This window comes from Podarcis vaucheri (genome assembly GCF_965113315.1).
Source record: "Podarcis vaucheri genome assembly, chromosome: 7".
Taxonomy (NCBI): Eukaryota; Metazoa; Chordata; class Lepidosauria; order Squamata; family Lacertidae; genus Podarcis; species Podarcis vaucheri.
In genome coordinates, this window is record NC_138765.1 from 60,948,299 (window position 1) to 60,965,548 (window position 17,250).

The 17,250-nt window shown below is 42.8% G+C and overlaps 1 protein-coding gene across 3 annotated transcripts in view; it reads left to right on the forward strand.

Moving 5' to 3' along the window:
* ZNF423 (zinc finger protein 423) overlaps nt 1–17,250 on the forward strand; it is a 333,305-nt gene that overhangs the window by 202,687 nt on the left and 113,368 nt on the right. For all 3 annotated transcript variants that reach the window (XM_082232860.1, XM_082232859.1, XM_082232861.1), the window contains exon 5: nt 9,168–9,252. In XM_082232860.1, the coding sequence (XP_082088986.1) occupies nt 9,168–9,252 (85 nt within the window). The remainder of the gene's footprint in view (nt 1–9,167; nt 9,253–17,250) is intronic.

Below are 17,250 nucleotides of genomic sequence, written 5' to 3' on the forward strand. Positions count from 1 at the left end.
GGCTGGTGCTTTAAAAAAAAAAAAATCAGTCAGAACCCTCTATCCTGCCTGTCTCCAGCTTAATTACAAACCAGGATAAGAACCCTGCCCCCCTCCCTCAACAAAAGCTCCTATACTGCTTTGGGTAGCGTAAGAGGGGGAAAACACACCCAAAGTCCTTAGTTCAGTTAGGTAGACACTTTATCTTTGAAGAACTTTCTTCAATATGTTGCATGTATTAAAAAGTGATTTTTTTCCCCGGGTTGCCTTTACACAAAACATTGATTAAGTAGCAGCTATTCCCAGACTACCTCATGATCAAACCAGCAGCTGCTTCCTTACATAAGTTTCTGCAGATTAGTCTGCCACTGGCATCTGTACTAATAAGATTCTTGGCTATTTCGGCACATCGGCAACCTTCTGAGAGAGCTTTTCATGTCTGCAGTTTGTGGCCTTTGGAAATAATTTCTTCAAACTACTATTTGTGGCTCGGAAGGCTGCTCGTTTCTGGGTGTCCCGAATAAAGTCGGATGGACTAGCAAGGCTCGGCACTTTTTTCTCAGTTGACGGGCAAAGCAGCTGCACGTATAACATCCTTTGTGCCCCCCTCCCGAAACGTTTTTAATTACCTTTGATTCATCGCATAAAGCCCCCAACTCGCTTGGTGCTATTCCAAAGTCCTCCTCCCCCATTCCACGTGAGCCAGAAGTCCACCCGCCCTGCCCCACTCTGCCCCGACGAAGCATCATCTTGTACATGGCTGGGATAGAGCTGTTAAAAGTCTGTCTTGTAGATCTTGCTGATCTGCGACAATGTGTTGGGTTCAAAGGATTTCTCGGAGCTTGAAACAATCCGAGCGAAAGATTCTTTGCTTTGTTTCACTTGCTGCTTTAGCACTGCAACTACATACTCGCTCCCTTGGGGTCAAGCGAATCGGTGACTAGACCTGCCTCCAGCTGTGTTATACATCTAATTCTGCAGAGAATAAAATACGAAATGGAAACACCTCTCCCTTCAGCGTGATGCCTCTTGAGAGTTCATCATCCAAAACTACTTATTAGCCCCATCGCCGCCTTTCTCCTCCTTGCTTCTTCATTGTGTTTCACGCTCCTCTTGAAGAACAGCCCTATTCTTTTATGCCAGGCTAATTCTGATTTCGTATGGCTGTGCACACAGAGGCTAAAATGCTCCAGCCTCTCACTGTACTCACTCCCCCCCTTCACCATTATCGGGAATGGAAATGGTTGCCGTCCTCCTTACTCCTACTTTTAACTCTGTCTCTTCAACAAAGCTTCTATACCTCCTCTTCCCTCAGGAGAGAATTTAAGTTCTTCAACAAAGTAAATGCTTTGAATCTTGCCCCAAGAGGGCAGATTTCTTTTGTAGAAGATAATGAAAAATCAGAATTCAGGTCTGCACCAAATTACACTTTACACAGGAGCCTGCGATTGGCATATATGCTAATGCCTCAGATCTGCCATTCTACCTTCCTGTTAAACAATAACTATCCCGCGAACAGGCTGATGGATGCAAATCCACAATGCCCCTTGCCCTATTTATCGGCCCCCTTGGTGTTCTCTGTGGACTAAAATTGGACCTAAAATTGCTCTAGATCTGGGTTCTGCCCTATATCCACAGGCACTGTCAACCTTGACATATGACAGGACATAAGCAAGACCTATCTCCCTGGGGAGGAGCCATGGTCCATGTGTGGAGTCCTCCCTTAGCAAGAACACTTGGATTTCAGTGAGGGGCCTCTGCCCCCAGCCTTTTTTGTGATGCCCCTTTTCCCCCCAGAAGGCTCCAGTTTTAAATGTCAGGGGGCATATTGCCCCCACTCTATTCACCGTCCTGGCCATGCCCCCCCTGGTCTAAATTTCTCATCATTCCTGTGTGCACACCATACATTTAAAACACCCCTTGCAAAGAATCATAGAATTGTAGAGTTGGAAGAGGTCAAGAGGGTCATTTAGTCCAACCCCTTACAATACAGGGGTCTCAACTAAAGCATCCATGGCTGATGGCTATCCAATCTTCTTTTTTTTAAAAAAATAAATAAATTCAAAATTAAAACAGAACATATTATCCAGAAACATATCATCCTTATTTTTTCCCCTCATTTTTCCTCCCTCCCCCCACCCTCTCACACAACCCCACCCCTCGGCTTCCCTCAGTTCCAGTCTTTGATTTCTCTGAGAATGCTGTTTTCTGCATGTTACAAAGTTGTATAGATCCTCAAACTATTTAGCTGATTATTATCAATAAAAAGTTTGTGAATGTTTATTCAAAGCCAGCCAAGGAGTCCAGTTCGTTTTGTTGCGTCTTCAAATACTTTGTAAATGGTTCCCATTCATCTTTAAAGTTATAGTTATCCTTGTTCTGTAGCTTATATGTCAGTTTTGCCAGTTCTGCATAGTCCATCAATTTTTCTTGCCATGATTCTTTAGCTATCCAATCTTCAAAGAAGGAGAGTCCACCACCTCTTGGGAGTCTGCTCCACTGCTGAACAGCTCTTACTGTCAGAAAGCTTTTCTGATGTTTAGTGCACTGATGTGACTTGGGCATAAGTCAGCTTGCTGTGTTTTTGGAAGAAGTCCTTTTCATAACTGTCAGGAAGTGCACGTCCTGTCCAATCAGGATGTCCCTATTCACAAGCAACAGGCAATATAGGCTGAGTTCACCTAGCTCCTGTTGCCTGGAGGTCCTGTTCAACAAACTTCCCAACTCAGCATGAGTTCCAGTGAAAGTAAGCAGACTTTACTTTCGTAGGATCATTTTTTCTTTCATGAAAGTAGGTGGATTTTATGAGGGTGGTTGGAATTTAAGAATTTTCATTGGAGCATCTTGCCTTTTGAAGATGAAATGACTGAGTCCTCTCACCTTTTTTAACCAGTAGCAGAAAGAAGAAAGCATTGCTGCTGCTTTAGCAATGTTGTAATCTTGCTCCCAGGGGTCTCCTGTCCCAGGTACCAGGTGGTGGCTGGGCAGGTGGCAGAAAGGCTTTTGTTTGTTGGGGGAAGAAGACAAACCTCTGACTACCTTCTTTCTAAAGGCAAGGCACTCCTCTTTCCCAGTTATCAAAATTTGCCTGCCCGAAAGATTAATCTCATGTAATAATATTCTCATGGAATTTGTTCTTAATGTCTGCTCATTTGTTTTGGGTATTTTTAATGAATATTTTAGACTGTCTACTGTAAACTGCTTAGTGGTCTTGGACCTAGTAAGCAGTATACACATTTTGATAAATAGAATAGAATAGAATAGAATAGAATAGAATAGAATAGAATAGAATAGAATAGAATAGAAATCTTCTGGAGAGGTTTTCACTTCAGCCTCCCATCTTGCTCCTTTGGTTTCAGTGGGACTTAGGTGACAATCCTGTAAGCACTTAGCAGTGAGTAAGTTCCATTGAGTATAGTCAGCCTTATGTTTGAGTAAGCGTGCGAAAGGATTGCACTGTTGGTAACACTTAACCTTAACATGATGAAGGCAAATGAATGCCAGATGAAAAGATGTGGGGTGTGCAATTAAGGCAGGAAGACATTTTTCCTTTTAGGATAATTTCAATAGATTATTTATCTCTTTCATTTTGATGCTTTCCCTCTTCCTCACACATGCACGCACACACACTGCATTTCTGAAGCTCATTGATCACAACTAACCCCATAGATTTAGAAGCTTTCATGATTACAGAAAAGGCCCCTGAATGCTCATATCCTTTCCAAAGAACCATAGCTTTCAGAAGCTTGTTAAAAAAAAAAGATGTCTCAAATATAGCCAGGCAAACTAAATTGAACAACATGCTGTTCTCTGTTTTGTAATCTCTTGTTGATTTGTAGTACAACAGGTAAAATGCAGTTTTTATGCTGCCTGCCTTATGTGTGTAATACAAACTGAGCAGCCTGCAGCTGTCCAAACGACATTACTACTCTATAATTCTTGACCAGTTCCTCTTTCTTTCTTTCTGGACCGTTATTGATTTTTCTTCTTCTCTCCCCCTGCTTCCCCCTCCCCCTTTTACCCAGAGCCTAACAGCAGAGGATTAGAAAAATATATAGTCAGAGAGAAGCTACATTGAGTTTACATTGAAAACAATAGAAGTACATGTTTCAGTAAGCACCAGGATGTATTGATATCTCTAGCTCAAGAGGGAAAGGTACGTTCGGAATATAGAAGATCCTCTAGATGCCAGGAATGCTCTGCTAATAAGTGCACTTCTGTAATCCTGTAGACGAGGCTTAGAGAATGTCCCCCCCCCCTGGCCCTAGTAAACACTGAAGTAAAATGGGTTACTGGGAGAGTCTATTGAGAAATAATTATGGGTGAACAGATGAGGAAAGATACTTCTATAATGAAAAACAACAGCCAAATCTTGTTTAAATAGAAAAGGTTTTTTTTTTTAAAAAAGGTTGCATGTCTTGAGCTAGAAAGCCCCCCATTCTTCAAATCCCACTTCAGTTTTTAAATTCACTGGGTAGCCCAAGTTGCTGTTTTCTCATTCAGCCTTGATCTGCAACATGGGCCATTGAAGTTAATGGATATGGTTAACTTAGTTCTATTAATTTCAGTGGGATACAAACCCCTTTGCAACCTGGTGCCCTCCAGATGTTTTGGGCACCAGCTTCTATAGTCCTTTCCTATTGACCATGCTGGCTGTGGCTGGTGGGAGTTGGGAGTGACAAAATATCTGGATTTGGGGAAGGCCGAAGTGAACACAACAAATTTTGTCATGGAATAGGAGGTTGTCTTGAGGGGGAGACAGAAGGGTAGAGGCACTATCTCCCCTTGGGGTTGGCTCAGTGTGCCTTCTGCTGTGTGTCTTCTGCTGTCCATACCCAAGATATGTCTGGGACTGGACAACAGGGCCAAAGCAGGTGAATTTTGTATCCTTCTGCGAGCGTCCTGCAGCTCTGCTGCTTTCGTCATCCATATGTGAATTGCTGCAGTTTACATCTGGTATTTTCCTTTGCATTGTTCGTAAGCAGCAGGCATGCCAGCCATTTGATTTAGCCATGATTTAGCCATCTATTAAAAAAGGGGGGGGGGAAGCAACAGGCTTTGTTTATTTAATGGAATTCCTCCCTTCAGAAGCGTTTTAACTTTTAATCCCTATAAATTATTCCTAGGATTCCCCCCTCCCTATGTCTCATCACCAAGAAGACACACCTTGCCACTCTTAAATACAAACCCAATCTTCTCCCATAGAACAAGTGGCTCATGTAATTGCTTCTTAATGCTATCTCCTTGTTTCGGCAGCTAAACTTATTAGCGTGACATAGGAAGTGTATAGCAATTGGTGAAGGGAAATCAGCGTCGTGTTTCACTGCAGATTTCCCCGATTTCTGGAATGTATATCTCTATTTCCGCAAGTGCTCCTTTGCACTGGTCCATGGGTGATATGAGGTTTCTTTCATGCTCTTTTTCTGGAATTACACTCTTCTTGCCCAGAAGTCTTGTTTCCTTGAAAAGCACATTTTACTGCAACATATAAATGAATCTGATTACACTGACTGACTGAAGCAGGAGTGAGGAAATCTGTGGCTCTCCAGATGTTGCTGGACTGCAGTTCCCATTATCCCTGACCATTGGCTATGTTGGATGGAGAGGTGGTTGGAGTCCTGTAACATCTGGACCCAGGCTCTGTTCCCTGGTCTAAGACTAAAACAATAGTGATTAAGCCCATTGAACTCAATGTGTAGGGCTGGGCTGTTGATGCTTAGTTCTGGCTTCTGTTTGTCCATCACCCTTTGTAGTGGGGTATTCCTTTGCATTGTTAGAATTTTTTTGGTTATGCAGCATTTTGAATGCAGATTTGCCCTTCGAACAACTTTACTGCATTGGCATTCTGGTGCATAGTCATTTAAATGGCAAGCCAGGAGTGGTCTTTGCTCCATCCTCCGTTTGGATTTCCGACTTCTGAGATGGTGAATTGGTCCTACAACTCTGTGTCTAAACGTGAACGTTGCCATACTCCTCTGTTAATACTACCATTGGCCTAGACCAGCTTTTCTCAACCTGTGGGTCCCGAGATGCTGTTGAACCTAGCTAGCACGGCTAGAGCTCAGGGATGATGGGAGTTGTAGTCCAACAACATCTGGGGACCCACAGGTTGAGAACCGCTGGCTGGCCTAGACCCAAAGTGCTGTAATGTTCATTCCCTCCGCCATATGTTCTGCCTTCTCCTTCAGATCTCATGCCGAAATTCTTGTTTGTGAAATGGAGCGTGTTGGTTTGTACAACAGAGGCCTTTCCATCTTAGCACCTATTCTGTTGGCTTGGCTATTGGCCGATACATTTGAAAACATTTACATCCTCCCCTTTCACTGCAGTTGTAGTCCTTGCAGTGCCTATAGCAGATAAAAGCAACTTTAAAAGTGGTGAAAGACCATGAGAGTGGGAGCGGAATGGCTCTTCAGTGGCAGGGAGTTCCAAAGTCTTGGTATGGCCTTAGGGAAGGCCTACTGCTGCATCCCAGTCAAACATGCCTCAGCCAGTGTCATTATATCATTTTTTTCCTGATAGATGGATCATACCTTTTTAATCTACAAACCATTCTTAGTTACTCACTTTTCTGCTTTTTTTCTGTTCATCATTTGCATTGCTTTATTGTTGCTGATTTTTAGCCAATTCTCCATTTAATTTTTAATCAAGTTGCTTTTAGTACAGTTGCTTTATTGACCCCACCTTAAACTTTGTGAAAAGGCATCTTATGAATTTTGCAAGCACATCGATCAATTAAACATCCCCACTAAAGTGTGTGCAAGTGTGACGGTCGGCAACTCCTCTCCCAGGAAATAAACTTGAATGCTACGTTTCTGAATTATAACAAAACCATTAAAAAAATCTCTGCATTCAGCTACCAATAGTGCATGATCAATCAATTAAAAGATCTGTGTTTCCTAGTATTCCACTTAAAACTGGCTCTTTGCTGACTCCATTTTTCTCCTACTGGAATGTACACTGGTAGCATTCAGTAATGCTAAACTAATAGTAGGAAATCTGTTGCCTTCTAGGTGCTGCTGGACTCTCATGTCCCATCAGTCCCAGTCAGATAGAGTCAGGGATAGTGCAGCAACATCTGAAGGGCTACAGGTTTCCCACCTGTGCACAATTAGGCATTTTCAATATGTGCCCCCAGGCTTAGATAGTCCCTCCTCTCTTTCCTCTTCCTAGTTGCTTCTCCATTCCTGTTTTAGTGGCACCCTATAGTTTGCCACTTCAGCTAAACCATTGTTTGCTTGGAAGCTAGGGTTGCAAATTGAAGACTCAGCCTGATTTGTTTTGCTAGTTTGTAGGCAAATGGTGGTTAATGCAGCCTATTGTTTTCTGGGATCTGAAAGAACAGCAAAATATAGTTTGCAACTAAAACATATATGGTTGCTGTGGACATGGGGAGACCAGAGAGTGCAAGGCCAAGGTTCATATTCATAACACTAAACCCAAATTGTTCTGTTGCCATCAGCAATGGCACATTTTTGCGTGGACAGGCGGAGTCCCCAGATCCCGAGCAGTCCCCCCCGTCATGTGGAATAACGACTCAAGACAACGTGCTATGGGATTAAATTGGCCACAACTTTATTAAATTTCAAATGTGGATAGACCTTGGCTCAGGCATTGGGCGTTCTCCCTCCCCAGTCCCCAGCCGGGGACCTAGGGAGCTTCAGGGTTATCCAGTGTGTGTGGGGGGGATGGGCCGGCTCTGGAGAACATATGCTCAAGCAGAGATAGCCGCCCCCGTTACGCCGCTGCCGCAGGGGAGAGCAATGACGACCTTTCGGCGTACGGTCAAAGCCTCCCTTCAGAAACCCCTTTAACGGGGAACCCTGGTATCGCCACCGCAAAGAGGAAGATGGACTAAAGGATTCCGCCCAAGGCCTGATACCGCCAAAGTTGTGACGTTTTGCTACGGGAAAGGCGAAACCTGCCAATGCAGGGAAATTCCTTTCCGGCCCTTTAACAGCGACCTTAACGTAGCAGCGCCCGCATACCTGTGAAGAAAAGTTACCTGTAAAACCTATGAAGAAAAGTTAACCTGCAAAGAAGACATTAACTGAGGGTGGGTAGGATTCCCAGGTAAGATCCTCCCTCTATTGTGTGGGCAGGTAATCCCTCCCCTGCCTGGCCTGGTCTCCTTGGCAACGCTTCCCCCAGGTGGGATTGGACAACTGACTGAGGTAGGCGGAGACCTTCAGGTATCCCACCTGAGGGAAGGCAAAGCCAAGCCTATGCTGATGGGGGCCGCTCCAGATCGAGGGCTGCGTGCGTCCACACAAAGGGGAGCGGTCATTGTTTCGGTTTCTTAATACGTTGAAACATTAATAAAACTTTGAAAATAATGCTAAACAAATATCTTGGTTTTATTCGAACATGGGAAGCTGCCTTATACTGTGTCAGACTATTGGCCCATCTGGCTCAGTAATGTGTACACTGACTGGTAGCAGCTCTCCAGGATTTCAGATGGGGAGTCTCTCCCAGCCCTACCTGGAGATGCTGCTGGGAATTCAACCTGGGATCTTCTATATGCAAAGCTGATGCTCTACTGCTGACCCACGGTCCTTACTCTTATTACATCTGATTAGCTGCAAAAGCTTTCAACCTTTCTCTCTCTCTCTCTCTCTCTCTCTCTCTCTCTCTCTCTCTCTCACACACACACACACACACACACATATCTGCTGGCTGAGAACAACACATAATGCCTCTCAGGTAGTGGGCTCTATTTATGAAAGCTTAAAATGTTTATTCGTTTTGTTGTCGCATAATTTTTTGTTGCTTTACCACAGTCTTTTCAGTTTCTGTCCCTTGTTTGACAACAGTGACAGTAATAAAAAGAAGTGCAAAAATGGCTATTTACCTCTGGTCTTTGGTCATACTCACAAGGACAGTGATGCTGCAGGAGAAAACCAGGTCGCAGGCATTTTGGTTGGTAGCAAGGAAACCTGGTAGTCTGCTTTTACACACGACATGGCCGCAAACATCTTGCAACACACGTATACAATGTGCCCTGTGTAGAGCCAGTTGGGGCAGGGTGATTTGTCAAAGTTCCAGTAGCCAAGCCATCTTCCCATTGCTTGTTGCATCATTCTTAAACTCTGATCTTATTAAAACACAGAAGGTGGTGTGAGGTGTGATTTTACTTTCTGCTGCCTACAAAGCTCTCTTACCTTTTCTCTTTTTATTTGTTTAAACAGAAAAAGACCTACCAGTGCATCAAGTGTCAAATGACCTTTGAGAATGAAAGAGAGATACAGATCCATGTTGCAAATCATATGATTGGTAAGAACCTTTTCAGCTTTGTCGCTCATAGGCTACTTAATGGTTGATGTTGACTTCTCTGTTCAGTTATTTTATATTTTGTGATGCTGTTCTGCAAACACTGTTGCAATAAATGCAAACAGCCCCAGGGTTGATTAATACGGACTGTGGTTGCCAATTCTGCTTGGTTTGGCCCCCATGCTGCACCAGCCAGGAGTATTGTAGTTACTTCCCATGTCAACATTGAAGCACTTGGACGAAAAAACACTCACGGGACATCTGGTTTGTATGGGTAGTTTTTAGAATGTGAGGCTATGCTCACTAGGGAGATGTGGAGAGTTTGGGCTGTGTGTTGAGTTTTGCCTTGATCCTTTCTAGCCTGGGTTCACATGTAATGAGCAACAATGGTTTGTGCTAACCATATTGAAAAGCTCACACCGTAGTTGGAGCGTCCAGATGTATTGTAAGGAAAACATGCTTTAGAGCTGTTTGTTAGCTTTTGCTTTGCATCTGCTTGCTTCGCAACTTCATCCAGCAGGCTCTGGAGGGAAAGCAGTGGCCATAATGGATGTTTGTCGCTTGTCTGTGAATTGGTTTAGCATCAACCCATTTCAGACTATGCTTTCAGATCTTGGTTTCTTGTTCCCAATCAAACTATGGTTTGTAGATAGGGTTGGGTAAGTTATTAAAAGAAACCAGAATATGGCTAAACAAAACATGGTTTTGTGTTAATGTTTGATTCTGGCCCTAGTACATGTGTTTGTTAAACCACTAGATAAGTCTGATGGTTCTCACAAGCGTTTAAGGTTGCCTTAGAATCCAAACTGAACTAAGAAACGTGACAGTTATCTCTCCCCCACAAACTTTTTTTTCTTGAGGTTCCAGGAATTTGAAAACTATGTTGCAGGCTCATGCCATTATATATATATATCCATTTTGTCTTCCTTCCTCTTTCCCAATCTTAAATTTTGCCACTTGGGATATGTATTTCAAACAGTTGTTCTTCTTGCCTTTAAGAGTCTCCCACTGACAGTGTTTAAGTATCGCCTGGTTTTCAGAAGGCAGCAATTCTCCTCATTTCAAAAGCCGCTTAAAATGTCTCAATACCACGTTGTTGCTTTCCTGCCCCATTTTTGCTCATGTTAAAATGAAACTTTTGACAAGAGCTTCCACTTTATGCCATACATTTTCAGTTTTATCTGGGAAAGGGGAGGGGGGAGGACTACGAAAAGTGCTTGCTGGTTGTCAACCACTTAGAAGCAATTACGCTTCAATTTTGTGTGTCATGACATTGAATTGCTCACATTTCCATAGCTTAAAAGTGGTGAATTTCTGAGGCACATTGTCAAAACAAAATGCCTAAGAAGTTTTATTCCAGCCAACCTTATGTCTTTTTTAACCACTTTGGGGGATATATATATATATATATATATTTGCTTTCGTAGATTTTCACGGGTACAGGAATGCAGGTTTTGGTGTCTTCGGGTGTCTTCCCGTGTAAGAGTCGGGGTGTCTGTGCGACGTTTCGACGAGGTCTCACTCGTCATCTTCAGGCTGGTGCTTTCGGCTTCTTGTTACTGGAACAGAGCAGAGTCTGGTGTTTGAGTTCCTATAAATACTGTTGAGGGGTGTGGTGTATAGCCTCCAACGTCCTCTCTGCCCAGAACGTTGGAGGCTATACACCACACCCCTCAACAGTATTTATAGGAACTCAAACACCAGACTCTGCTCTGTTCCAGTAACAAGAAGCCGAAAGCACCAGCCTGAAGATGACGAGTGAGACCTCGTCGAAACGTCGCACAGACACCCCGACTCTTACACGGGAAGACACCCGAAGACACCAAAACCTGCATTCCTATACCCGTGAAAATCTACGAAAGCATATATATATATATATATATATATATATATATATATATATATATATATCTCCTAAGCATCTTAGATTTTTGAGATGTGTGTGTGTGTTCCTGTTTTCTGAGCCCTGGGCCTTTTTTGTTTTCAAGCCTGGTCATAATGGGAATGAGATCTAGTAAAAAAAATGTTACAGCAATCAAAAGGGCTGTATTTCTGATGCAGCTGTAAGGGCTGACTTTCTTTTTTCCCCCTTTCCTGAAAAATGCGGAGAACTACTTCTTCTATCTGCACAGATGTTATAAATATATGTGAAGGCTCAAGAGCTTAGTTTATTTTGATGCATAGACCACAGAGGAGTTCCTTACACATGCCACTCCAGACGTATGTCGTTGAAGATCCTTCAAGGGCCCTACAGTGTTCTTTATGTGTTCGCGTGCGACATCCATCTCTGATAATCATAATGATTTCCCTTGAACAATTTAGCATTTAAAGGAAGTATTATTCCACGTATGGAGCGCCCATTATCATTAATGGGAATTATGCACAAATGTTGAAGGGAGGATTTGAAACGCTGACACTGAAGATTAGAGGAAAACCGTTCTTTTTCCCTGGAAGAAAAATAGGTACTGTCACTCATCGTAATTTCCACGGTAGCGCTAGGCAGGGAGCTTGCAGGCAGTGTCAGGGAGGTTAAAATGAAGTTATCTAAAAATGTTTGCTTTTGTGGCAGGTGTTAATGCAATCTCTTGTTTGCAGGTGTGAAGGGTGAGAGCTTTGCTAATTGGACCATGGTGATTTCAACTCCTTCCCGCCATCCTTCTCTATTTCCCACCCCTCCTCATCCCACTCTTTTAGTAAAATCTGTATGAAAGAGACGTATTCTTAGACAACTGGCTATGTATTTTTAAATTAAAACTGCGAAAGGGTGGTGGGGCTGTTCGTGATCTAGAAATATGCAGTGAACACATTATTTTGCAGATTATACTCTGTGGTTGGGCTCAATCGGTAAAGCAGCAATGTGATGCTACTTTGTTAAACTGGCTCTGCATGTATCCCAAACTGCCTGGCCACAGCCTTCTCCTGTGGCTGCTCCCTTTCTGACTTCCACCCATGGGCACCATCTTCTAACATGTTTACCACCTAAATTGTCACGTTGGAGGCAAGAAGGGTATATAGAACTAACAGTGGCTTTGCCATTGGCCCTTGTTAGCAGTGCCCTTCGGTTAGTAAGGGCTGGCTGTGGCCCACTGTGCTCAGCCCGTCTATTCAAACTGGACCTCCATCTTGTAAAGACTCATCACTAATGATGCCCATTTTGCCCTTTTGATCCAGAGACTCCAGCTCACCCTCTCCCATGGTAGGAGGGAGCCCCTTCCCTTGCCCAACATGAATATGATTGAAGTGGCACAGATTCAGATTTGATGCTAGGGAATACACATTGTTGTCTTAGGTTGAACAGTTGAGGAGCCCCACTTATTTGAAGTCATTAAGAAATGCAGACGTACCATAGCCTGGGCCCAGTATTCTGGAGCCTGAGTTGGAAGGATCGTAGCTGTGTAGAATAACATACAGTTTGCATGTAGAAGGTCCTGGATTCAGTTTCTGGCATCCCTAATTAAGAGGGGTCCGCATGTTAAGAAAGTCCCTGGAGAGCTGCTGCAACTTAGTGCCCTCTGCATGTTGCAGATTGCAACTTACATCATCCCACACTTTGGGCTATGCTGGCTAGGGTCTGTAGTTCACAACATCTGGAATGCACCACATTGCTCACCCCTGGAGCAGACAAGGCTAGGCTAAACCAATGGGCAGAGCATGCCTGTCTGGCATAAAGGCAGCTTTCTGTGTTGCGCTGGAAGCTCTGCTTCCTTGTGACCAAACAGCCCTTCAGCCTAATGAGAATCAAGTGTTTTGGGAGCCTGGATGTGGTGTCTCCCTACAGAAAAGCATCCCCCTCGCAGCTCCCCAGTCATATGGCTACATTTATCAAAATAGCATGCAAGGAATGTTCAGTAACTCTCACAACATGTCCTTTTGAAAAATTACCCTTCTGCATTTTTTGCTCTGTGTATCTATAATATACACGTTCGCGCATACAAACACAGTGGCATATTGGGTCCTGTGTGTCATCCCTAGAGTCTGAACAGACTGGCTGTATCCCTAGAGGAAAGATGTGGGAAACATGTTGCTTTGTTTTCATACCGGGGCCTCTGGGAACATTTCTAGTGAAAGAACAGACCCCTTCTTAGTCTGGATGGAAGAGGGCTGTTGGGGAATATGCTTCGAACCATAGCTTTTCAGTGTTGATGAGCAACACACACACACACACACACACACACACACACACACACACACACTCCTTTTAAAATCCACCTAGAGAACAGGAGAGTCCTGAAAGAACTTAGCTGATTGGAGGCTAGTTTTAATTTGTCGAGAAAAGGGATCCCCTCCCTTCTCCTCTTTGAAACATTTTCAGACTTTGGGGAGTCTGCCCAGGAGTATATCAAAAAACTTTGAGCAGTTCTGGCTGCCTCTGTTCTACTTGCCTCCTCCTGTGCTGACCTGGTAATGTTTAAAGTATATTTGTACTCTCTCTCCCCTTCTCTTTCCCCCCACCCACTTATTCCTCCCTCCCACCACCTTCCGCTGCCTCTGATGTGTGCTGTCTGTTAGATCCCTCGAAGGATGGGCATGCTCAGTAGCTGGCTCTGCAGGGGGTGTAGAGGACAGCCACACTGCAGAAGGGATCACAGCAGACGCTTAATGACACACAGTACCTTCCGTGCCAGTGGTGGAGGGAGCAACTGAACATAAATGTTTTGGCCAGTGTGGTGTAGTGGTTAAGAGCGGTAGTCTCGTAATCTGGGGGAACCGGGTTCGCGTCTCTGCTCCTCCACATGCAGCTGCTGGGTGACCTTGGGCTAGTCACACTTTGAAGTCTCTCAGCCCCACTCCCCTTACAGAGTGTTAGTTGTGGGGGAGGAAGGGAAAGGAGAATGTTAGCCACTTTGAGACTCCTTAAAGGGAGTGAAAGGCGGGATATCAAATCCAAACTCTTCTTCTTCTTCTTCTTCTGACGTGGGAAGCTAACCCATTGTCCATAGTCATGCACATGAAGGTGCTTAAGGGAGCCTTTTTTGTTGTTGTCGTTGAGAAGATTTGTTTCACTTTTGCAAACCTTGGTGCTCCTCGGAATGTGGAATGCCTGGGTTGTGAGTGTCCTTTTGGCTATGTAAGTGATGCCATTCACAGCTGGAACAGCTGGAGTAAGGGTGGTTGATATTGGTCTTCTTGATGCACACAAGTTGCGATCCTTAAGTGACTCCAACCAAATGAATCTGATTGAATATTTTGGTATAAATTGTTTGACTGTCTGGTAGTAGTCCTGTTGGGCTTCCCAACAGTCATCAGGCCATAAAGATGGTGCAGTTTCACACAAAGTCTATAAAGATTTTAATCCCTGGAGTCTTCCTGCAAGAATAGCTAAATCTGCAGGTTAACTGTTGCATAGAGTGTGCTTTCTTTGAGCAGGAAAAGCCATTTCCAAAATCTAACAGTGGTTAGCATGAAGTAATTGCACCGAAATTAGATTAATAATAATAATAATAATAATAATAATAATAATAATATAATAGTTTGTCCTTTTGGTGTTGTCAGTTATCGTTTGCAAAGGTACATTCCATTTAAATAGAAATGCTTGAATTAAAGCCCATTCATACCATTTCCTTAGTGGGCTAACATTCCAATCCTAAACACATTTAATAGGAAGTAAGTTGTGGCGCATTTCAGTTTCTGTTTGCCTTCCAAATGCTAATTGACACAACCTATGCATTAATGCATTAATGTATTACTGTATTACCTCAGATTGAATGCATATGCATTACGTGTTAGTAGTCTTCAGGGACACATGTATGTGGTGCCTGTTAAGTAAGAACTTCTTAAGCCTTGTGAATTCACCTGGGGCGGATTGTGAATAGCCCGTAGGGTGCAAACAGTTCACCAAGCTGTCCACCCCACTCTGTCTTTGCACCGCAGAATCTACATAGCTTTTTTGCATTCTCCAATGTTGAGTCTCCAGGAACAATTGAGGGGAATGCAAGATGAGGGACTTATAAAGGACCAATTTATGCCCTCAATTTATATGCTTGTAGGATTTTTGAACTGAGGAAGGTTTTTTTAGCATTTAATGTTAACATTATTCAGAACTGAAGATACTGAGCAATTCTTAGGAAAGCCTCACATTACAAAACTTGTGCACAGGTGTTGCTTCTGTGTAGGAAAGATGCATCCTGGGGTAGTCATATATGACAATCGCATGTCATGTTTTCCCTCTATGTGCAATTATAGTGTCCCAGAATGGGTACCTATAGGTCACATATTGGTTTAATATTGAGGTATGAACGAGTCTTTTGGCTGCACCCACAACTTCTTTGTTCCTCCCCTTATATGAACAAGTGAAGAAAGCAGAAACTCTTAAGTTAGCCATAGTTACTTATTTCTGGGAAACTGGCTAATGGTTTGAAACAAGACAATATATTGAATATGGTTTGAAGTTTGTGTCATATTCTGGCTTTTATGAAGTTGTTAACCATAGTTTCCCAGTTTGGATGAAATGGGAAACTGTAGTTAATTTAAGAGTTCCTGCTTTGTTCAGTCCTGCTCCACAGGGAGGAGCCAAGGGCCTGCATGTATGCCAGCAAGGCTCTTTCATATTTTTACTCATTCAGCTGAAATATGATAGTCCAATCCAGCCTATAGAGTAAAAAATCTGCAGGTGTAATTATTTGCAAATGACTGGCCATGAGCAGGATTCATACGATATACTGTTTCCAGCAAGGAATTTCCTTCCATATGGAAATATTGTAGCTTTGGAATGGATCCTAAAATTGGGATAGTTAGTCAGTGTTGGCTGGTGAACATTATCCTTGGTTTCTTGACTGTTTATTAAATATCCTTCCATTGTTCCTGGTTACTTCAGCTTCTTGCAATTTTAGAAGCTGCCATTTGCTAAAATAAGTTAATTTTCCTGGAGATATTCATTGATTGTGTCAAATGTCTGAAGAACTCTTTAGTCTAATAGTTGTATGTGGTAGCAGTTGAGGCTGCTGCTTGAAAGCAATAACTTTTGTAATAGCGTTTAAGGCATTAAGGCAGATAAAAATAAAAAGTGTAACAGATTTGTTTTTGAAGTATTACATGCAAATGATCAGCAGGAACATATTTTCTGGACTCCACAGCTGAATGTGTGAATTAATTATGGACACATTAAGAACTCTGAATCTCTCTCCAGTGTTTTTTCTTTCTTTAATGCATATTTCAAATTGTTGCTCCTTTTAAATGTACAGTTTTGGGGGACTCATCACAGTTAGCATACTTTAGTAGTTCATGCAGTCTACAGGTTTAAATATGTTAACTGAGATCCAAAGAGTTGTGTAACAGGTATTATGTTTGCAAAAGGATTTTTGACCTTGTGTTTCTCTAATGTCATGCTGTATTGCAAACTTTTGAAGGTGGGAGGAATCTTTGAATCTTTCCTATAGCATGAAGTCACAAGGCGTCCTTTGCCAAGCCATTGTCTCTCAATCACTCAATCTGCAATATGGGGGATAATAATATTTTACAGGGTTGTTGATAGTATTACAGTTGGATAAGGCATGCCAAACCCTTTGAACACTTGAAAGTGCTATACAAAATATTATGTATTACAGTATTGGTACTTTCTGATATGGTATGGTCAAAGGGGAGTGGGGGAAATGGTGAAAGTCCTGCTGGAAGTGCCCAAGCCTTGGGGTTTTTTAATATATTTTGGGTCCTGGCTGTAAACTTTAATGGGATTAGAGTGGGTTGGTTTTCAAATCAAGGCAATTTAAATCATCAATGGAAAAGTTTGACCGAATAATACATTTCACTCAAATTTCTCATTTTGAAAACCATATATTTCTTGAGCTGTTTGACATGTTAATTGGCAGTGATAACAATGCATATACAATGGTTTGCCACTAAGGAAAACCTTTGTACAACTTTAAAACACCACCCAAATCTTTTAGCCATGCAGCTCTCATGCCCTTTGTACTGAAGAATGAGATCTGCTAAATTTCTATATGGCTTTCTGTGTATTCTTAGCAAGGTCACTTTCTTGAAGGCCAAGGACCAAACAGGATGTGA